Source organism: Cuculus canorus, chromosome 3 (genome assembly GCF_017976375.1).
Source record: "Cuculus canorus isolate bCucCan1 chromosome 3, bCucCan1.pri, whole genome shotgun sequence".
In the NCBI taxonomy this organism is placed as follows: domain Eukaryota; kingdom Metazoa; phylum Chordata; class Aves; order Cuculiformes; family Cuculidae; genus Cuculus; species Cuculus canorus.
In genome coordinates this window covers 71457634-71480724 of record NC_071403.1, presented here as the reverse complement: position 1 = coordinate 71480724, position 23091 = coordinate 71457634, and the positions used below count along the sequence as shown (strand labels likewise).

At 45.7% G+C, this 23091-nt stretch overlaps 1 protein-coding gene across 3 annotated transcripts in view; it reads right to left on the bottom strand.

The window, feature by feature from the left end:
• Nucleotides 1-883: 883 nt before the first annotated feature.
• Nucleotides 884-23091, bottom strand: part of FOXN2 (forkhead box N2) — a 33929-nt gene continuing 11721 nt past the window's right edge. The window contains exons 3-7 of one of the 3 annotated variants that reach the window (XM_054062472.1): nt 18140-18264; nt 14175-14239; nt 12361-12429; nt 6713-11621; nt 884-1632 (exon numbers count right to left, since the gene is read on the bottom strand). In XM_054062472.1, coding sequence (XP_053918447.1) covers nt 11113-11621; nt 12361-12429; nt 14175-14239; nt 18140-18264 — 768 coding nt within the window. In that variant the 3' untranslated portion in view covers nt 884-1632; nt 6713-11112. The remainder of the gene's footprint in view (nt 1633-6712; nt 11622-12360; nt 12430-14174; nt 14240-18139; nt 18265-23091) is intronic. The other 2 variants (XM_054062473.1, XM_054062471.1) reach the window with 2 other exon arrangements.

Sequence of the window (23091 nt, the reverse complement as noted above, 5' to 3'; positions counted from 1 at the left end):
TTTCCCTAGAGAACAAGATTGTCCGACCGCTGTGCCAGAGAGGTGCGCGCACTGCGTGCTGCTGCAGCGTGGTGTCGTAATGCTTCCTTGTCAGTGACTCGGCATGTAATTGCAAAGGACAGAGCGAGGGGGGTCAAGTGGAATGTCAAGCAGCATTCCCAAAATACTACCTTCTGCAAGTCCATCCACGTGGGTGTAAGTGCACACTACAGCAGCAGAGCTTAGTGCGAGCTAAAGCGTGATGTGCTGAGCAAGAAAAACCCTCACAAGGGTCAGCATTTTTGCACCTTTTTGTTTGGTTTCAGGAGGAGAATGGAGAGCCACGGAGATGCAGTGGGACAGAGGCTACCCTGTCCTTAACGTCTGCTCTCAGCAGCGAGTTTTGCAGGTGCTGAATGTCAGATGCTGTCTCAAGACAGATAAGTTGTTTCAAAATTACAGCAATTGTTTTGCTCTGTTCTGTTTTCAGTCTCCTTTGACCTCCCTTCCCTGCTCAAACAGCACCTTCTCTCCTCTCTGATGAGTCAGAGCTTGTTCTCACACACCCTGTAAATAGGTGCAGGTAGAGAAATAAACAAAGGATGGGGTTTGAATCATCACGAATGTTTTCTGTGCTTTGAGAAAATAAACTTCATTGTCATCTTTTGCAAGTATTCACAACAAGAGAGTTTGTAAGATCCGGAAAAGCATCAGAAATGGTTGGAAGGGAGCCATCGTCAGTCACCAGGCTGTCACAAGCAACGCGTAAACCACATCCGTGGAAGCTGCAGACACCCTGAACCGGTGTTTTGTTTCTGTTATCCTAGCAACGGCAAGTATGAACAGCAGGATGTGTGCTCAGAGATGCACTTGTTATTTCTCATGGCGACTGTGTTAGAAACCGGTTGTTATCTGTGACCTTTAACCTATTTCAAAATCTGACCGTTCTAATGAAATTAAAAAAGACAAGTACTCAAAAAAACTAATGCATGCGCAGAAATGCGCTTCACAAAACATTTTCTTTTAATTATTTGTAGTCTTCATTATCATAATTTCAGTGTTTCTGCAGCATTTAAAAATAGAAATGCAAACAAGTCTGTGTCTCCCATGTCCCTTCCCAGCCCATAGGATAAGTAGTGTGAATCATCCATAGGGTGTGTGCGTGGCTGGGAGTGGTGCCTTTGTGTAAAGAGAGATCACTGAGAACAAGAGAATGGAAAAAACTAAGCAGGCGGCTGTCTGGGGTAATGCAGAGTTGACTTGACAGCTCACATTCCGCTGGGGTACAGCACATACCAGCCTTCAGTGCAACAGCAGCAGCTCCTGCATCTTGACAGCTAATTCTGATACGTGATCCATAGAACAGAAGAACTAACAGTTGAAAAACTTTTGTGTTTCTTCCATTTTTTTGTGTTTAATGCAGAATTCCCCCTCTTCCAGGAAAATAAAACCTCTTCCTTAGCTCTGCCATCTCTTGTTGAAGGTCTCTAAATCTTCTACAGCCTCGCTTCCTGCTTTTCTTCTTTTCACTTGCAGGGAGCACAGCTCAGGAGTATTGCCTGGCTAAGCCCGCCTGCACTCAGATTCTCCAGTCTGGCCCGTTCAAATAAAATCCAGGTACTGGAATTGCAGAGAGACAAAGTGTCAGCTTTCCTAGAGAGAGAGAAAAGACTGCATTGAGAAGGAGCATTAGGAAGAAAGGAGGTTGTAGTGGGGTGAGTGCTGGTCTCTTCTCACAGGTAACAAGTGATAGGATGAGAGGAAATGGCCTCAAGTTGAGCCAGGGAGGTTTAGATTGGATATTAGGAAAAATTAAGACCCTTAGCGGGGATTACAAGGCTGAGATTGACTATATTGGTGTTTTTTTAAATTGAATGGTACAATCTCTTTTCTTTTTTTATCTTTTTTTTTTTGGTGCAGGTCTCAGTGATTTTTCTCTTTTTTAGTGTGTGTGGTTATGACAGTGACCAGTAAAATCAGCATCATTTCATCTGAGTGCACTATGACACACCTTTAAAAAGCTGGAAGTGAACCTGTCCTTTCAGGGACATGCGCAGTGATTAACCAAAGAATAACACAGCTGGTCAGAATTATTTCCTGTTTTTTTTTGTAAACTATGGGAGTAGGATTCCAGGCCTCTATGCTTTGAAAAGAATGGTTTGAGTTCTACTCTGCAGAACTTCATCACAATCTAGACATATTCTATGTCATGATTTAAGAGTTAAAATTCTCCAGTATTAAACTGCTCCTAAATTTCAAAGTGACAGCAGGTTATTGGAATGGTTTTAGATAAGAAGTACTTCTTAACCTACATGAAGTTCAGCTAGAAGAAATAATACATGTAATATTACTAAAAATGGAAGCTTAATTGTTATTGCCAGCACCCCATCCACCAGGATTCATTGGACAGCCAGCATTCCTTAGAAAGTAGGTGCAAGCCACTTGCACAAGGCAGCTAAGAAAGGAAGCTTCACATTATGAACATGCACTGCATTCCACCTCTCACTGCATCCCATATTTCTGTGTGTGGATCAGCACTAAAATGAGATTTGGTATCGAGATACCCAGGGTGGTCACGCTTCTCCTCATTATCAGCCTCTATGCGTGATAAAGAAAACAGCGGCGCTACCAGAACCAGGGGATGTGCGAAGTTGGACACCAAGCAGGGATTAACAACCCCATCTGAAATAATGAGCCTTGACAGATCTAGGGTTAAATACTTTAAATTTAGATCCTGCTGAAAGCCGAATCTTGTTGCTTAGCAACGGCTGCCAGGGATGCTGCTATCGCTCTGTGGATGCTTCTCTGGGGAGTTAACTGATGCTCACAGAAAATGGGTTATGATTGGGTCAAGGTGACATCATGCAGCACAGCAGCATCATTTTCTTAAGGTAGCATCCTACACGATCGTGCTCAACTTAACACCCAAATCCATGGAGCCACTCAGAGATTTAGGGAAACATTTTCTCTTTTGAAATGGCTCGGCACTGCCAGTGCCGTCCCTGCCCCATGGAGGAGCTTGCCAAGCCCATGTTGAGCAGCAGTCATTCCACCCAGCACACCATAGTCAAACTCAACAGGTGGAGCTTTAATCTTTTCAAATTAAGGTAAAATGTAATTTGTGGAAGTCCTACTGTGTATTCAGGGCAGGGAAACCTCCACCAGTACTTCAGAACACACGCACAAAGCTTCTGAGAGAAAGTAAAATGTAGCCTTACTGAAAATAGCTGAAAATTTAGTTTGCTGAGCTAATCTTAGCATTTAAAACAACTCGGAACCTACTGGATGTTGGTAAGAAACCAAGATACCATGTTAATTAAATAAAAAAAAAAAAAATAAGCCTTTCAGGCATGAAATCCATTTTTCAAAGTGATGCTGTGTCAAGGTTGATACAGGCACCTACAGAGATTTTTCTGAGTGCCTGCCTGCCAACTGCAGAGCACATAATCACATCAGTCCTGCCGAGGTAAGTCTGATGGGACAGACCCACATCTCCAGGCATACAAATGCCCAAGTGCTTGACTGCTGCCAGTGCCTTCAGGATGAATATAGGAATTATGCATCCAGTTCAGTTTCATGTGCTGCCCATTGGGGCTTGGAAAGTCAAGATGCTATGGAAATAGAGATGATGGCAACCAGCAAAACCCAAAACTCAGCTAAACATACGTAGATTTAAGAAATGGGATATCCTTCTCCAAATGCTGAAAGAGGGCAGACAGGTGCTTGCTTGAGGGCAGTCATTCCAATGGCTCAAATGAGTGCAACGATGGGAAGCGTAGCATCTCCTATTAAGACATGGGACAAAGAGACCTTTGATCCATCCCCACCATTTTATACAAACCCACCAATCCTGTAGATAACTGCGAAATGATGTGAGCTGCAACACACATGTATCAAATACCTAATCTGGTCCTTCTCCCTTTAGTGGGACAGGCTGTGCCAAAAGGAAGCTCCTTGTGAGCAGGAAGGTTGCCAGGAGAGGTCAAGATCAGGACAGAACTCATTAAACCAAGTTCCAGGTCATGAACTGCCAACTTTTTCTGCTGACTGGGGCCTCATTTTTGGCAAGAGATGGGAAGAGAACAAGGACACGGGCAGACCAGTTGCTAACAGGATTAGCTGACTGTGTGTGACTGTGGTAAAGGCCATGACGAGCCCAGGACACACCAGGCAAGAGTGGTGCATCAGACAGGGAAGGTTTACAAAGAGCACCAGCGCTCCAGAAGAGTGGCTGTAGCTCTGCCTGTGCCAGCAGGCTGAACTCAAACTGGAACTGATGCACAGAAAAGTCATTAAGAGGAGTGAGGATCATGTATTCCAAATGGAAACCAAGTAATCTTTGTTTGTTTAATCAGTCAAGAGCCTAAGGAGGGAAAGGATTGCTTTTGTACTAATGCAATAGGAAAATAAACACTGCTGTGTAACACAGAGCTGTTTGGACTAACCCTGGCAGCGGGCAGTTAATAATCTCCCATTAGCTGTCAGTAGTCCCTAACAGCAAGAGCAAGGGAGCTTTCAGGAAATAAAAGAACAAGAAACGCAACTGATGTGAAAACCAAACATCCGAGCAGAGGCGATGGTGCTTTGCTGCCTCAGGTGCAAGGACAGCTCTGACAAGGAAAAAACGGGACGATAATATCTATGTCTAATTCATAGAATCATTGAGGCTGGAAAAGACCTCTAAGCTCAACCAGTCCAACCTCCAGCCCAACCGCACCGTGCCTACTAAAGCATGTCCCGAATGCTGGGCAAGTTTACAGGAAGGTTGCTGGAACAAAACCCATGTGTGATCACCTCTACATGTATTTACTTGGAGTACTCAAATCAAGAACATGCAAAGGTATCTGGGAAGCTCAAGATCTCTGGAAGTCAAACTACATTCCTCATCAAATGCAGACAGCCGCTTTTCCAAACAGATCTATTAGGTATTCCCTTAACAAATGTCCTTAAATCACAGCTGGTGTGAGTGGGCGATTGTGTCAGTGAGTGCTTTGTATCCAGAGTTGTGGCTCCATGCAGAGGGAAATTTCCAACACAGTCCCAACAGAGGAAAATGCTCTTGGGAAATTTAACAAGCATAAGGCTCTTGTAGCACGATATCACAGATAACAATCAGAAAGATACCTTTAGCATCTGATACATAGGTGTGATTTTGTCCAAACTAATTAGAGCAGTTGTTCTCTTATCAGTATACTAAAATGTATACTAAATCAACAGTATAGATAGCACATATATATTTTGTAACTTGTGATTTAAATACTGTATGATATGGTGATGCAGGAAAGAATTGGTTAAAATCCACCCTATCACTTCAAGCAGTGCAAAAGGAACAGCTGGATTTCTGTCTGATCCTAGTGAAGAAACTTAACTCGGTGTGAGACTAGTAGGTTAAAAAAGCAAGAATAGAAAAGATGGAGCAGTGTCTGCTTTCAAAAGAGAAGCATTCCATCACATCTAGAGGATGGCAGATGTTACTCCCATTTACAAGAAGAGCTGTAAGGAGGATCTGGGAAACTACAGGCCTGCCAGTCTGACCTCAGTGCAGGGGAAGATCATGGAGCAGGTCATCTTGAGTGCTATTGCAGCACACACAAGACCAGGCCCAGTCACCATAGGTTTATGAAAGGCAGGTCCTGCCAAACTAACCTGAACTAACCTCACTACAAGAAAGACATTGAGAAGCTGAAGCATGTCCAGAGAAGGGGAACAAAGCAGGGAAAGGAGCTGGAGAACAAGTCTTATGAGGAGCAGCTGAGGGAACTGGGGTTGTTCAGCCTCGAGAAGAGGAGGCTGCAGGGAGACCTTATCACTGTCTACAACTGCCTGAAAGGAGGTTGTGGTGAGGTGGGTGTGGGACTCTTTGCCCAAGTGATAGGTGATAGGACCAGAGGGAATGGCCTCAAGCTGCTCCAGGGGAGGTTCAGATTGGACATGAAGAAAAACTGGAAGGGTTCTCAGGCACTGGCAGAGGCTGCCCAGGGAGGTGACCAAGCCCCCATCCCTGCAGGTATTTAAAAGACAGGTAGATGAAGTGCCTAGGGATATGGTTTCGTAGTGGACAGGTACTGTCAGACGATCTCAAAGGTCTTTTCCAACCTCGGGACTCTATGATCTCTCATTTCCCTCTGTGCTTCACACCCTCAGACAGTGCAAGGGTGCACGTGTGCCATGCGCTTGCGGGGGAAGCTGGCCTGGGAGCAGCAAGAAGAGGTGAGTGGAATGAGATGGGGAGCATTTCCTTCCTGCCAGTGACAAGGGGGAGCACCCACCTGGGTGCCTTCCATAAGGCCTCGTGTGCATAGATTGGATCAAAGAAAGTAAACACTGAAAACCCCAAACAAAGTCTATGCAGCCTTGTCCAAGGATGCATTTTTATATTACCTGTCTATGTTACACTACTGATCTTTGAGAATCACACAAGCAGCTTCACTGCAGTACTGCAGACACAGAACTGTAATTCATAGAATGGTTTGGGTTGGAAGGGACCTCAAAGCCCATCCAGTTCCAACTCCCCTGCCATGGGCAGGGACACCTTCCACTGGATCAGGGTCCTCAAAGTCTCATCCAACCTGGCCCCGAACACCTCCAGGGACGGGGCAGCCACACTTCTCTAGATATAAATAATCAGAGGTATTCCATCAGAAAAAGATGCGAGTTATTAGTGTTTAAACAAATGCAGAAGGGAAAGGGCATGCAGTACTATTTCAACAGTTTCCAGGATACCAAAACATACCTCAACCTCCAGGTTAAAAGGTGAAATCTTGACCTTAACAGCATGCTCTTCAACTACTATGGGTCAGCTATGGATGAACCTGACTGTAAGGAAATCCTGGTATGGATTGATGGGGTTCTGCTATCATACAGATGACTTCAACATGCATCACCAGTCTGAACCAAGCCGAGCCCCGTAATGAATTACACATTTAGCTTTTCACACCAGCGCAGTCCTGTGGAAGAGATCTAAACGGGAAGGCAGGCAACCTGGAGCACCATCAGAGAGCAGGGTCTGCAGAGAAAGAGAGCACGCCACTTTCTGGTTGCAACGCTGTTTATTTTAGAAAAGCCCCTTTGATCACCTGAATGAAAAACGTGGGCAGAAAAAGGTCACAAATGTTATAAAACAAAGTTTATTCTGCAATATTTTGTCATAATGAATTGCATCTCTTTGGTAAAAATAAACTTTATAAACATTTTAATTAAACAGAGATTAGCATACAAAAAACTAAACTTCTGTAAATCGCCTTTAAAACAGGTAAAGGACTAAACTGGAGAGGACAGGGTTAGAACTGGTTACCTACTGGCAAAGTTATCCTAAACAACCCCAAGGACATTGCTTATGCTACATCAGAAACGAGCTAAGGGGAAGGGTTTAAAAACACCTCTGGTTCATTTTATCAGAAAGTATTCTTACAATTCACTTCTCAATAAATAATAGTTACAATGAGTTGGCAATTATAAAACATTTTATATCGCTACATGGCAGTAATGTAATACTCTTAATTATGCACTTTTTAGTTTGTGAAGAAATGTACATTTATAAAACAGACCAATAATGGCACTGGCAGTTAGGAGCAAGGAATGTGCTTTAAGAATCATGGCAGGTGCAACACTTCAAATGTTCTACCTTTTCTTTTTGATAAATATTGCGACTACACCAGGATAAGCACACTTCAACCAAAGCTTGTACTCACTTTTCAGGCTGATGAAGAGCTGCAAACCACACAACTTCCATTTCACAGTTGGATTTTAAATGTTTGATGCAACTTTTGCAGAAGCAGCAATTTAATAATGGAACCTGAAGGGCCGGTATGGGTTCGTACAGCACTCACAGCAGATTTAGCCTGAACAGAGCAGCCTTCCCTGCACACCAGTCCCATCTCCACCATCTTTAAAGAACTGAATGTGGTTTGTTAATACTTTCCTTGCCAAAATATATCCGTGTCAACCATTGGCATGAACATTTTACATACGTTGCTAAAAAATAACCCCAAACCCAACAATCAAAATAGCTTTTAATTATTCTCCATGTATACTATGTACACCAGGGTTTCATGGAGGTGGAGGGCAAACCCAGTGGTCAGTACGTGAACGAAAGGAAGGGCAGCTCTTCTCTTGCTGCCAGGAGAGCTGCTCTGCCACCAAGCGGTCACCCTTTCCTGCCAGAACCTGCAGGCAGAGGCGTGGGACAACATGGTGGGACAGGGCAGAAGCACAGATCAGCTGCCTTCTCCTTCAGAAGGAGAGGGAAGGTGGCCAAGCGTGAAGAGCACAGCCCTGCTTCCCTGCTCTGTGTCCTGGGGAAAGGCTGCATTGCCTCCCTGCTTCCACAATTCCAGTTCTCCCAGGCTGAAAGCTGTAAGGATGGATGGAGCTTTCACCCTTAACTTCTGATTAGTGTGGGTTTATTGCTCATTGCATATGGTAATTACACGCACTGTTAGCACCCCAGCCCCATCTGTCCAGAAACGCTTCAGGGTTACACAGCAACACAGATACACTCCTAGTGAGTATTAACCTTCTCAAACTTCACGCAAGGCAAAAAAGCAATCCAGAACCAAACCATGGAGCTGACTATGACTGCAGTTTCCAGAACACCTGGACCTTGGTCCAGCTTTCACTGGAAGCTACAGAAAAGCTGCAACCACCTCCAGCAGGAGCCAGGACCCACCCCTCCTCAACAGCGAGGAACCGAAATCATAGCACCACACAAATCCCAGCCTGCTGACAATATTTGCATGTAGCTGAATCCTCGTTCTCATATCAACACAACCTCTACCCCTTGCAGTTTCCCATCACAGAACAAACAGAACCCGTAAGCAAAAAGCAGTTCCACCAAGCAATCGCATCTCCACATCCCAAAACCCTAAGAACCACTGCGTTGGTACTCGATTTTCCTTTAAATAGCAAGTTTTACCCCTGCTATCCCTCAGTAACACATCTGATATCCAATCTGATTGGCTCATGCACCACTTGTGATACCCAGAAGACACCCACATCTGCACACACGTTGCCCTGTAACCCAATGGGTGTTCACGCAATGTGGGAACACAGTAGAGTATTTCTTGCCTTTCAAGAAATCAAACAAATTGTTCTTAAAACTGAAGTAACGGCGGAAAAACAACACCCACTTCTTTTTTCTAGTGTTTGTGCTTTAAAAAGAAATTCATGTTGGCTTTAAATTCCAAAACACAAAGAACCTCAACTATTTCAGGCTTGATCCACCAGCCACTGAGTCAGCGGGAGCAGCACCGTTGTCTTCAAGAGGCACTGGAAGAGCCCTCAGAGCAACAGCCCTTCAGCAGCACAACTGTGGTTATGTTTAGACAGTTCATGGCAGTGTTCATGAAGAGAGTGACAAGTGAGAAAACCCCAACCACGCCAATCTAGGAAAGGCCTCCAAACAGCCAGAAAAACACCGCCTTAGGGATAAGTTAACTTTTGGTGGAATCCAGCACTGTTTTCAACAACCAAACCAGTGGAAACTGGTTTCCTGCTCCCGATTTTCCACCAGCTTGCCCAACAGCTGCTGGAAGCCACAGCTCCACGTGTTCAGAAGGACGTTTATGGCACATCATGCTATCTTTCGGAAACAGGAGATGACCTTGTACGTGATTCCACAACGTATTTAAGGCATCTTTACACTCGCAGTCCTGTTAAAGCCAACAGAACTGCTTACCCAATCCTGAACAGAAAACCATCACCTACAAGAAGATGTCAGCAATCACCACGGAGTTTAAAAGAATTAAGAGGAAAGAAGCTCACTGTACCGCTGAACGTTTTTGGCTGAAGGATGTCTTGGAACTAAAGAGATGTGTTTATTGCAAAACTGAATTGTAAAGGAATTTCTTTCCAAAACAAGGAGGTGCTCCTGAGTCATGACGCACATCCAAAGGCTACAGCCTCGCCTTGCCCGTTAGATGCCCCGTAGGCAGCAGGAGGCTGACAGGACTTGCACAGCACAAGGCACGGCGATCTGGGAAACACAAGGCAGAGATGGCCCATGGGACAAAAAAAAAAAAAAAGATTGAGTGGAAGAGGCAAAAACCCCCAAAGCAATTCAGGGCTCACCGGGACAGAAGGAAACTATTCCATTTTGTCTCAGATTAGGGGACAAGACGTCCCCTTTCTGGCCATCGCTCACCACATAAAGCTTCCACCTCGCCCTTGTTGTCATCACCATCGGCTCTTGGGTTCTCTTCCCCCTACTCGAACTGGTACAGGGGAGCAGAAGGGGGAAGATGTTGCAGGACTATGCAGCTACTATGTATTCAACAGTGGTAACACAAGAACAACAAACTTGGTAAGTGGTGGCTTTCAATGTTGGCTGCATCCAAGGTGCACCATGGATCTGTGTGAAGACACACCACCCCAAAAAAGACAATGTGTCCTAAGATGGAAAAACCAACCCTGTTTTCCTTCAGGAATCTGACCTGCATGCAGATTTGGGGGAAGGAAGGAAAAAAAAAGAAGCTGGAGGTGGTACCCAGCTCAGCTGCCCCTTATCCCTGCTCTTCCAGGGGTACTGGGCATCTCTCTGACGCAGCTCCTGGAGTGCTACAGTTTCCAGCTGCCGTGTCCCATGGGCTGAAAACCACAGGCCCACAGAGCTCCTTCACCAGTATCTCCACCGGGACTTGTCTTGAGGACAAGTGGAGGAGGCAGGTGAGGCTGGGACCCCTTTTTCTCCCCCCCCCTTTCTTTCTTTTTTGGTCTCCTTTTTAATCCTCTACATAGAATTCAGAGCCCTCAGACAGGGCAAAACCTACACCCACAGACAGGGCCAGCAGACATGTAAATGCAATCCACGATGTGCACCTGAACAAACGTATGTCTGGGAAAAAAAAGTAAAATCAACGATTAAAATGAAAAAAAAAAAGACAACTAAAAGTGATCATTAAGAAGTATGCTTTAGGTTCTCCCAAGTCATGCACCTCTTCTAACTGAGAAGATTAAATAATTGGTTTTCTTTTTAGGCAGTGATTGAAAAATAAATGGCTAAATTATAGTTAGCGCCCAAAATAAAAAAGCAATGAGTCCTCTTATGGCTTTGATCTCCCTTGTGAAGGGTAAAAGTAGAAGAGTATTGCCACAATTAAAAAAAATAGATGTATATATTTAACACTGACAGACACACTATTTCTTCCTTTGCTTGTGGCAGTGGGTCTTTGCAGTACTTATCAAGGAACTCAAGCACGTTTGGATGCCAGCAAGGTGGAGCAGAGACCCCGCTGCTTCTTTCAACTCTTCATCGATTTCTTGGCACAGCTCCTCGAGCACTTTGTTGCCCGGCTGACTTTTCTCCGAGGTATCTACACAGGGTTGTGATGCATAGCCACTGTCTCCAAGAGGATCGTCTTCAGAGTCAACGTCTGTATCCATTTCACTGTGAAAGCCTTCGCTGCCATCGTGGCTGGTCTTGGAGATAAATTCATACACATCGTCAAAGGAAGACAAGGAAGACACACTGGACCTTGATGCGCAGCGCTGGGAGCCCAGGCTGCTGGCGCTGTAGTTGTGATCCTCCTTCGGATCAATATTGGTGGCTGCAGAATCATTTTCCTGCAGATTTATGGAACTGGGGGGATTGAAAGCACTGCCGTAACTCCTCTTCTTGGGTGTCTTCAAAGGCTGAGGTTTCTCACCTATTAAAAACAAGATCCATCAGTAAGCAAGTACTCTAATGAGTGACCTGCATGACAAACACCTTGTGGCTGAGCAACTGCAAAGCAAGCCAAATGTGAGCATTTATGACCTGTACTATCTTGTGCACATTTACTGTCCTCCACAGAGGACAACAGTCTTCAGCTCATCCCAACCAAGAGGTAGAGGAACGGAAATGGCTAACTCTTCTTACCATCCAGCAAAAAGAGGGCAGAGGAAGAACTTCTTTGGAAACCAGACCATACTTGTCTCATAAGATAGGCTGACAATTGAAGTTGTTCAGCCCAGAGAAGAGAAGGCTTCAAGGAAACCTTAAAGTAGCCTCCCAGTACTGAAACCGGCTACAGGAAAGCTGTAGAGGGGCTCTGGATCAGAGAGTGCAAGGGTAGGATGAGGGGGAAACGTTTTAAGCTGAAAGAAGGAAGACTGAGATGAGATATTAGGGAGAAATGTTTTCCTGTGAGGGTGGTGAGACACTTGCCCAGGTTGTGCAGAGAAGTTGTGGCTGCCCCATCCCTGGAGGTGTTCAAGGCCAGGCTGGATGGGGCTTTGAGCATCCTGATCCAGTGGGAGGTGTCCCTGCCCACAGCAGGAGGCTGGAACTGGATGGGCTTTGAGGTCCCTTCCAACCCAAACCATTCCATGATTCTGTGAAACTTCATAGAGAAAGCATTTAGCTCCTGGGCAGAGAAGACAAACAGTAAAATGGCTTATGCTTACAGTCCAGCATCCCTTGTTGAATGGAAGTATTTAACAGCATCATTGCAGTAGCAGCATCGATGTCAGATTCTGTGAAGGAGAAGCAGCAAAACATTAGTTCTCAGGTAAGCCTGACAAAATGAAGTCCCTAGAACATGCAAAGAATAAATATCTGCATATATTGGCCAACAATAAAGAGCTGGGGGGGGAGAGTGTATGAATTCAGACAGAGCATGACTTGCACAGTACGGTTCGGTTACAGAACAGTCTCATACCTTAACTACAATGTTCAAAAGCTGAATTCTCATGCTGCACTTGTCAAAGTTGAAGGCAAGAATCAGTGACATAAGACATTCATATGATGATGCTGTTGCTGTACTTAACAAGTTGCTTTCGTTTGTACCAATCAAGAGAGAAAGATTATGCATATGGCACAGCAAAGCATCCCAGCAGCTTCAGACCTGGGTGATGGGAATAAGTGAGGCTGAGGGATGAACGAGCCCACTAACAGTGCTAATTCCACACACCTCTCCCCTACAGCAGTGTTCTGCACATCAAGTCAAACGTAAGAAATCGAGAAGATGTGGGGGAAAAGGGCACTGAACTGCTCGATGAGATCTAAATAATAAATAGGCACTTTAAAAGGTCTAAGTGATCTGTAGCACTTTTAAAAGCGCTGCTGTTCAACTCCATCCTTTGCTCCAGGGAGTGGACTGCTTCCATCTCAAAAAGAGCACCTTGAGGATACTACGGCAAAGAGCAACATTCCTAACTGGAACTGGGTGAAATGGAAAAGAATCAAGCATGCCTTTCCCAGTTGTTTGAGAATACACTCATGCAAAGAGTCAATTCAAGGTCTGTCTTTGTTCACTTGAGCTATGGATGATGGAGAGACAGGCTATATATTCCTCTCACATATAGGAGAGAGATATACAGACTATATATATATATAGTGGGCTAACCAGGCCAAAGAAGAGCACAGAGGGGATGAGGTCTTGCAAGAACCTTAGCGTCTCAGAGCAAAACACTCAATCTGAAGTGTACATGTATGCGTATATATGCCCATAAGAATGGTGAGCAGAGAAACTGGGCTGGGAGACAATGCATGAAAGGCACTAGCCGTGAGCAGGATAGGCTCTCAGTCTTGCTGAACTGGAACTGGGGTGGAAATTGACGAAAGGAAGCATCGGAAATGTCATTTGTAATGGCATTTCTTCTCCCCTTCCCAACATATGCATTAACCGTGGTACTGAATTTGTGGGGAGAGGGGCTACAGTACTGGCAGCTTAGCTTCCTTATCTTGTGTAATGTTTCCTAATTTCATCCCTGGTTGAGAAATTGAAGATGGCAACCTAGGAATGTTGCACCCACATGTAAAGGGGACTGAGCACCCAAAATAAAGCACACAGGTTATAAAACACACCCATGTGGCACTTCTGTGGCCACATCCTCAAGTTTTAATTAACAGAGTTTGCTGCCTTTTGTTCTCAGTTTGTAGTAACCATTAAAACTGGAGTAGAGATGTGCAGCCTTCAGACTAGTCTTCTACTGAACTGTTTATTCTTTAAGCAGAGGATGTTTGGGAGCCATGTGTCTGCTAAATGCTTTGCTGGCAGCACAAGTTGGCCTCTATTACATCTTGAAATGCATCTTGCGGATTTACACTTAACACACGAGTGACTAATACAATACACACGCCTTCTACTACATTGTAAGCACACATTTTGTAATCCAACTGGCCCTTCGGAGCAGATCATGCAAGACATCAGCTGGGTGTCAGTACACACTTGTGACAGAAACCACAAGAGCAGAGTGAAAGAGAGTTCCGTATTTACCTTTGAGCACTCGACCATGATTCTGCTGAAGGACTGAAGTCAGGTAGTGAGGGGACGCCGACCTACTGGAAAGAAAGTCAACAGGTCAAAGCCAAGCCTTAATTAACCACACGATTTGTACAAAGTACAGCAGACACAATACTATGATCATAGAAAGGTAAAACCAACACAACCAGCACAGTTTGGCAGACGAGCAACTTCTGCTGCCCTTAGAAGATGGTTTGGCACATTGGGTGATAGTTGGAAAACACCCCAACACACACTCGCTAAGCAAAAGTCTTGTTGGCGAGATACGTAAACTTCTACAGATTTTATGTGCCTGCCTAAAGGCTGGATTTTAAACAGTGACATGTAGTTTTTAGTAATTAAACCACATATGTGAGCAAACCGTTAACTTGTAGAGGGATGCTTGGAGCCCAGGAGCAACAGAGGCTGTAAGGACCAGTTGGGTCCATCTGCTCTCTGAAACGGTGCTGGTAATTTAACAAAAACAAAAGGCTGTGTCATGAAAAAAGCCGGGGGGGGGGGGAAAGAAAAACACTAAACCAAGGTATCGGCTGATTTTTAACCTGAAGTCGGGCTGTTTTAGGGACAGGGGGCTTTCTCTCCACACACTAGGCAGTCTCTTGCAGGCTATTCCCCAAAATTAGGCCAGAATGTATATCTAATCCAAGAACTTTTAAACACAGAAGGGAAATAATAAGGTTTTTCTGCGTATGACAAAGTTCTTTTATTATTAAAGGAAAACAAACCAGCTTTTATTAGGGAAAAGATGAGTATCTTAAAGTGGTTTTATTTTGTTGTCCTTATAAATACAAACCCTGCAAAGCCCTTCACGTATTAAAGTCACTGGGAATTTTGCCACATGGCTTCATTAGAACCAGGACTTCCTTGTAATTGTGATTGTTGACAAGTGACTGGTCCTCCATTGAAGAGAAAAACCTTACCAAAACCAGCTTCAAATTGCAGCCCTCATGGTGCAAGTATTTCAGGGTCAGAAGAAAACTCTCCTTCCCTACACTCGATTTCAGTACATTGTGTTTATACAAGCTCACTAAAATCATACTTCAGTGCTTGCAGCGTTGGACTCATCTTGAAGACCCTGGAGATGTTAGAAGCTAGACTATCCGGTCAAGGCTCTGAGTGACCTGCTCCAGCTGAGTCTAGCTTAGAATCATAGAATCATTAAGGTTGGAAAAGACTTCTAAGCTCATCCAGCCCAACCCCACTGTGCCTGCTAACCCATGTCCTTAAGTGCCACAGCCACACACTGTTTGAACCCCTCCAGGGATGGAGACTCCACCACTTCTCTGGGCAGCCTCTTCCAATGCTTCATCACTCTTTGGGTAAAGGAATTCTTCCTAATATCCAACCTAAACATCCTCCGGCACAACTTGAGGCCATTTCCTCTCATCCTAAATCCTCTGTTCTTCTGTCTTGATGCTCTGCTCCTCTGCCTGGACAGACAACATCCAGAGATCACTTCCCATCTGTAGAATTCTCTGAAGTCTGACTGTGTTAACATAACACAGCATTAACCAAGCTTTCAGGGCCCAAACCTTCACTCAAGTTGAACTGAAATCATAGAATCATAAAATCACCAGGTTGGAAAGGACCCACTGGATCATCAAGTCCAACCATTCCTAACACTCCCTTAAACCATGTCCCTAAGCACTTCATCCACCCTTTCCTTAAACACCTCCAGGGAAGGCGACTCGACCACCTCCCTGGGCAGCCTGTTCCAGTGCCCGATGACTCTTTCCGTGAAGAATTTTTTTTCTGATATCCAGCCTGAACCTCCCGGGGCAGAGCTTGAGGCCATTCCCCCTTGTCCTGTCCCCTGTCACTTGGGAAGAGGCCAGCTCCCTCCTCTCCACAACCTCCTTTCAGGTAGTTGTAGAGAGCAATAAGGTCTCCCCTCAGCCTCTTCTTCTCCAGGCTAAACAACCCCAGCTCTCTCAGCCGCTCCTCATAAGACTTGTTCTCCAGCCCCTTCACCAGCTTCGTTGCTCTTCTCTGGACACGCTCCAGAGCCTTAACATCCTTCTTGTGGTGAGGGGCCCAGAACTGAACACAGTACTCAAGGTGCGGTCTCACCAGTGCCAAGCACAAAGGGAGAATAACCTCCCTGGACCTGCTGGTCACGCCATTTCTGATACAAGCCAAGATGCCATTGGCCTTCTAAATATACAAATCCATGCCCTTACACAGAAACATTAACACCTGTAAAACATTTTCATCTAGATGCTAATCACAGTAGCCCCAACGGTCTTTGTAGTTGTCAAACAAAGCCTAGCAGTACCACCAGCCTTCACATACTTTCCAGTGTCCCTGTTTCTTAATACTTCAGGGCTATTTCAGTAATGCTCCGGTTCCAGCAGAAAACAGGACCCTTCTGCCTGGCTCATTCAAACCCAAAATGACACTCCATGGCTGAAGGTGGCTGGGAAGTAAGGGACCACTTTTCCACCTCATAGGTTCTAAGCTCACTTGGAAGAGTCCATGCTGTGCACTCGGCCGCTGCCAGACCGCCAAGGCTTGTACGGGGGGCAGCTCCCCAGGGACACTGTCCAGTGGATCCTTAGAAACTTCTGCTCAATATTATCAGTTTTCCATCCTGATCCACTAATCCTTTCTGCTTGTCTCAGAAACTCCTCGCAGTAAGGTTAAGACACAGGGCAATGTACAGAGACCTGAATTATCTCTTATCTCACCCACATTCTTTGCTGAACTAGATAAACCAGCCACGTGCCTACCTAACAACCGAGCTCACCACCACCTCTGCTTTGTCCTCCTCCTCTCCATCCTGCTCCTTCAGGCTGACCCAGCCACTATTCCTCTTCCTCTAGTGAGAGCACATATTGTTGACTTGAAATTCTCCAAAACCTATTTCCTAATCTTACAGTGAGTCACATGAGGAAGAATCAATTTCAGAAGTCTCGCAGGCTCCACTTCAGAGTATGTTTCTGGTAAAGGCTGTTCCTCCTATCCCCCTGCAACTGCTTTTAACAGCCTCAGAGCAAAACATCCCTCAGTCCAGCCTCTCCAAGCATTCCAGCTTAGAGAAAAGTTGTTCGGTTTTGACAACAGCACAGTATATATATGTTTAATGTCAAGGCAAGTGACTTACAGGACACCCACGTCCTTCCCAGCTAACAGCACCAGGTACTCCAGATCAGTCCTGATGAACTCTGCTTGAAGGAGGATTTTACTCCAGGTCTCAAGACTGCCTGCCCTCCACAGAAGGGGGGCTTATCAGTAAGCACCCAGGACAGCCTGCGTCAGCCTTACTCGCAAGAGCTGCTGGTTCTGGGATCCAGAAATGCCCTGCCCTGCTCTTCCTGGGGCTTCCCTTGTTCCAGGGACACCTTGTCTGCTTCAGCCTAGCACTCAGCTGCAGAAGGAAGAAGGTTGTAGCATGGTGGGTGCTGGTCTCTTTTCCCAAGTAACAAGAAGATAGGATGACGGGAAACAGTCTCAAGTTGCACCAGGAGAGGTTTACATTAGATATTAGGAAAAATGTCTTCACTGAAAAAGTGGTGAAGAACTGGAAGAGGTTGCCGTGCGCAGTGGTGGAGTTTCCTTCCCTGAAAGGGTACAGGAAGTGCGTGGCACTGACGTGGCACTTCAGGACACGGTTTATTAGGCACAGTGGGGTTAGGCTGACAGTTGGACTGGATGACCTTAGAGGTCTTTTCCAACCTTAATGATTCTATGAATCTTATCTTCTTCTAAACTCTCCTGCAGCGACAAATATGACGGGGACACAAACACCAGATCTGACATCCAGGAAGCCTGAGCTCATTGCACATCCCCGTCTCGTCAGCTGGTCTCACCTAAGCCCCACTCAAGTTATTCTCTTGGATGGCAGCTAGTAGCAACCCATCAATGTCCCTCCGGGCATTCCCTCTGGGAGGTGGAGTCATGTAACTGCGCACCCTGCTCGGATAAGAAAATTCACCTACCTTGGCGGTGACGCCGGTGGAGTATAGAATGCAAGTGCTGAGGGAAAAGGCTGCTTTTTCAGTGCCTGGACAAGATTAGGCTTATATTCTGGATCAACGCACCATAACGAACCTTTTCCATTCACCTGCAAGACAGAAGAACTGCAGCTTAGAAAACGCAGGGGCCAGGCTGTCAGTCATTTCTAATTCAATGTTCCAAGGTGCAGCACAGTGCGATGAAGTAGGCATCCACTGCTGTGGAGTTGTGCATCACACCCAGGCAGCTCCATCACCTGCATGGAACACAGACACTCCAAAATGGAGTGTATAGTCCCGAGATCCTCGTTATATGGTATGGAAGCACTCATCTTGCAGCTTGGGACAGCATCTCTAAGGTCCGGTTCCACTCACGTTCATCCACTGAAAGCTGTAAACCTTATTTAAACACTCATTAAATACAGCTCTAAGTTTGGCTCTAAGTTTTTGGTCCAGGCATCACTAAATGGATCGATAGCCTTTTCATTAACAGGTTTCTAAGTAAGAAACCAAAGTGCCTCTTCCTTTGCTTAGCTATAGCCACACACTCATTTAACCTCACACCATCCTGTCAAAGCAACCTGTCAGGTGCCCAGCCACAAAATGAATTATTCTCATTTTGTCCAAACCTGGAAACCTAATTTATATATTTTTGATGCACTTAACAATGTAAGGACTACTGTGCTAGTCGCTCTTGATATCAAATTTGATATGCCAAAAGTAACACAAGACAAAGCACCTCAAGTCCTTTCAAGGATTTCTTCACAGATTTACTATATAAAAAAAAAATCTGTTTTTTGAGCTCGCTAGTTCTTGCAACATAAGGTCAGGCTAGATGGGGCACTGAGCAACCTGATCCAGTGGAAGAACGTCCCTGCTTCTGCAGAGGGATTGGACTGGATAACCTGTAAAGGTCTCTTCCAACCCAAAGTGTTCTTTGATTCTACAATAAAGAGGAAAATTAAATAGGCAAAGTTAAAACAATTCTATACTCACTGACCTGACAGATCAGCTCTACAGGCAGTGATGCTAGGATTTTGGGGTGGGAAGAGATGTTCCGGGGGGGGAGGGGTCATACACATGGCAGAAGGGTGGGGCAGCTCCACACCAAAGTGAGAAGATCATTCCATACGATTTTAGGGGTTAAAGTCTCAGGGCAAAACCACCAGCTTCACAGGGCCCCTACTGCCACTGCCAAGGGGGTATTGATACCATTGTGTGGATGGATATTCCATGACTAATTATTTTAGGCTGGAAAGGACCCACAATGCACACATTTAAAGTTCTATTTAAGTCACAGAAATTTTCCTGAGAAGAGGAATCATTTTGCAATCAATAGTGAAAAATCATACGATTGTTAAAGTTGTAAAAGATGCCTAAGACCATCAAGTCAACTGTAAGCCCAACACCACAGTGCCTCCTAAATCATGTCCCAAAACGCCACATCTGCACTTTTTTTTTAATCCCTCCAGGACAGTGACTCCATCTCTGTCCTGGGCAGCTCATTCCAGTGCTTCACCACTCTGTCAGTAAAGGAATTTTTCCCAATATCCAATCTGAACCTCCCCTGCCACATTTCCTCTCATCATTTTTTACTTGGGAGAAGAGACCAGCACTCACCTCACCATAACCTCCTTTCAACTCAGGGAAAGCTCCAGCTGAGAAACAGAGAGATGCGGCTCCATAATCCTAGCTGAAGCCACTGCCTTCCACAAAGATCTCTGAGCTGCAGCATCTCTCAGTTATTTATATTTTAACCAGAATCTTATGCTCATTTTTTCATGCAACCTGTAAGATACCTATCAAGAGCCTTATCTTTAATTAAACAGCCAATTCTTTCACTGCAGTGACTGGCAGGATGACTTCGCTGGCTAGGAACTAACGGGGTTATCCTCCCAACTGGCTCCATCCTCACTTCAGCCATGTACTAATGCCCTGATCCCTTCCCTGCACCTCTCCTGCAGCCAGATCCTTTCCCTGGCGAGGCAGCTCATCACTTTTCCCCTGTAAAAGACCCTGCCCAACTCTGGCTTCCCTGCATTTCAGCACCTGTAAGGCTCTCACCCATGTTCCCAGGCCAGCACACCACTGCTCCACCCTATTTTACCTGCTACCTTAGGTGAGAACTTCCACTGGATGCCCAACTCAGTCCAGCTGTGGGTTGCAGCCTGAACGGGATTAGTTTCCCTCTTCACCACTCACCCCCACCAGCCAGCTGCTCTAATAACATGGGGATTTTGGGGAGGCACACTCTGCAGGCACACTCAGAAGCCATACAGAATCCCAGGCCAACGCAAGAGGCAACGAATAGGGTAACTGCTGCTTTTAGGAGTTGATCGGGTGAGGTTTAAGGTGAAACCACGCTCCCACTCATCAGTATCTGCATTAAGAGCAAGCATTGAGTAAAAGAAACGATGCCCATGGGCTGCTGGTGTGCATCTTTTCACTCACAGCAATGCACAAGCTGGAATCATGGTGTAACACCAGGGAAACATCCCTCCCGAGCCAGCGCAGAGCAACTACCAGACCATTTTGACTCTATATCACAAAATGAGTGGGGCAGTTACATTGTTACGAGATCATTTTTCCCTCGTCTTCCCTGAATTTTTCTAATGTTTCTAATTTGACCTGCAGGATTTCATCTGGGCAATTAAAGGAAGGAAAGTAATTCCTGCATTTTGAATCACAGAATCATTACAGTTGGAAAAGACCTCTAAGATCATCAGGTCCAACCAAAGCATTGAAGCATTGGGGGTATTTCATAAAGACAAAGTTTCCAGCCCTCAGCATTTCTGGGTTTGATTACAGCAACACAGCCGCCTTCTTCACCTTTACCACCACCCTTCCATGCTCACAGTCAAGTACAACCGGTGTATATGGCAGTCCAGCAAGGTAAGCCCAAGGAGCAAACAAAGCGGAGCCTACAGGAAAGCTGGGGAGGGTCTCTTTATCAGGGAGTGCAGGGATAGGACAAAGGCGGACAGTTTCAAGCTGAACAAGGGGAGATTTAGATGACATATTGGGAAGAAATTCTTTACTGTGAGGGTGGTGAGGCACAGGTTGCCTAGAAAAGTGGTGGCTGCCCCATCCTTGGAGCTGTTCAAGGCCAGGTTGGATGAGGCTTTGAGCAACCTCATCCAGTGGGAGGTGTCCCTCCCATGGCATGGGGGTTGGAACTGGTTGGGCTTTGAGGTCCCTTCCAACCCAAACCATTCTATGACATGATCATGATTCTGTGACTGGCTCCCTTGCCATTCATCAGCTGCAGCTCCCAGCTCCCATTACCAAAGAAACACTGGAAATCCTGTCTGTCTGGGTGACTGCAGACGTGAGCACCACTGTTACTTTAACAAGGAAGGGAATTCCAGCTCATAAGTCTATCACTGGGGCAAACCTCGACAACCCTCTCAGACATAGCAGCATCACAATATGTGCATACAGGGGAATGCTTATTTTAGCAGAGATGTCACATGCGTACATCCTGTTTCCACGGCATGAGACGTTCCTCCTCTCCACTGCAGTGCTGGTTCATGAGGCAACTCAGTTAGTTTCCCTTCAGTGCCCTTAAACTCATTAAAAGCAAACCATATCATACAATATTTTTCAGTGATCCCAGCTGAAAATTTTCTCCAATCTCTGCTGGATGCTGTCCTAGACTCCTGAATGTTCACAGCCTGCGGCGACAGGCAGGGTAAAAGTATTCAGCGGGCTGACAGTAATATACATGCAAACAGAAGGACCATCCACAGCTATGTCTGCAACACAATGTGGTGGCAGCTCAGTGGGAATAGCTCTGCAGAGTCAGAAATCTGGTGCTGAGGGACCACCTGCACGTGCTTCGGGTATTTCACTCCAAATCTGCTCCAACAGTGTCTTATGGACAGCGTCAAGGGCACAGCAAGCATATTCCCGCAGCACCTCTTCCAAGCTAGCAGCAGCCAAAAGGAACTGGTTCACATGTCCCAAACATATCCTGAAGCGTGAGCACGTATGGGATAAGTGGGGAAAAAAAATCAGGAGACTCACTTCCAAGTGTAGTCCCAGTCCAAACCAAAACCATTACAGCAAGCATGAGGACAGACTCTTTCTGTTCTTGTGGCCAGACCTCCAAGAGATGATTTCATAGCTGACGGCTGGCAGCAATAGCCAGGGAGGGGTCTGACAGCAGCCTGCCCTGGGATGTGGGGGCACAGACCCTCCCTCTAGGATGAGAGGAAATGGATTGGATATTAGGGAAAATTTATTTACCGAAAGAATGGTGTAGCATTGGCAGAGGCTGCCCAAGACAGTGGTGGAGTCACAATCCCTAGAGGGGTTCAAATAACATGTAGATGTGGCACTTCAGGACACGGTTTAGTAAGCACAGTGGGGTTGGGCCAATGGTTGAACTGGAAGAGCTTAGAGGTCTTTTCCAACCTCAATGGTTCTATGGTTCCTGTCAGACATTTACACTTTTCCAACATGAGAGCCCAGATTCATTTGAAAGGCTTTAAAATCCTTCTTACCCTGATATTACAAAATAAACTATGCCCCTCTGACACAATGTGCCATGGGTCTCTGCTTCCACAGGCACTGGGATAGAGGAAAGCTGACTTTGGGCTCCCTCTGAGACATAATTAAGATGCCATTAACAAAGAAAACAGAAAAACAAAATACAAAACTATCTTGCCATCCCAGAGAACGCCTAGAGGCACAGCCAGTACGCAGCTACAGGCAACACGATCCACAAAAGGAGCTTGTTAGCTACCGCTGCTCACTGCTTGCTCCAAGAGGTGACACCTGAGGAGCAAATCTGGAGGGGTTTGCAGCATTCCCATTCCCTGTCAGATCAATTCCCATGCAGCCTGCGCGTGCTGCTGAGTGCCATGGCCTCATTTAGTGGGAAGAATATAGAGGAGTACCTTCACCTGGTCCTTCTCTGAGCAGGGCAATGGGTA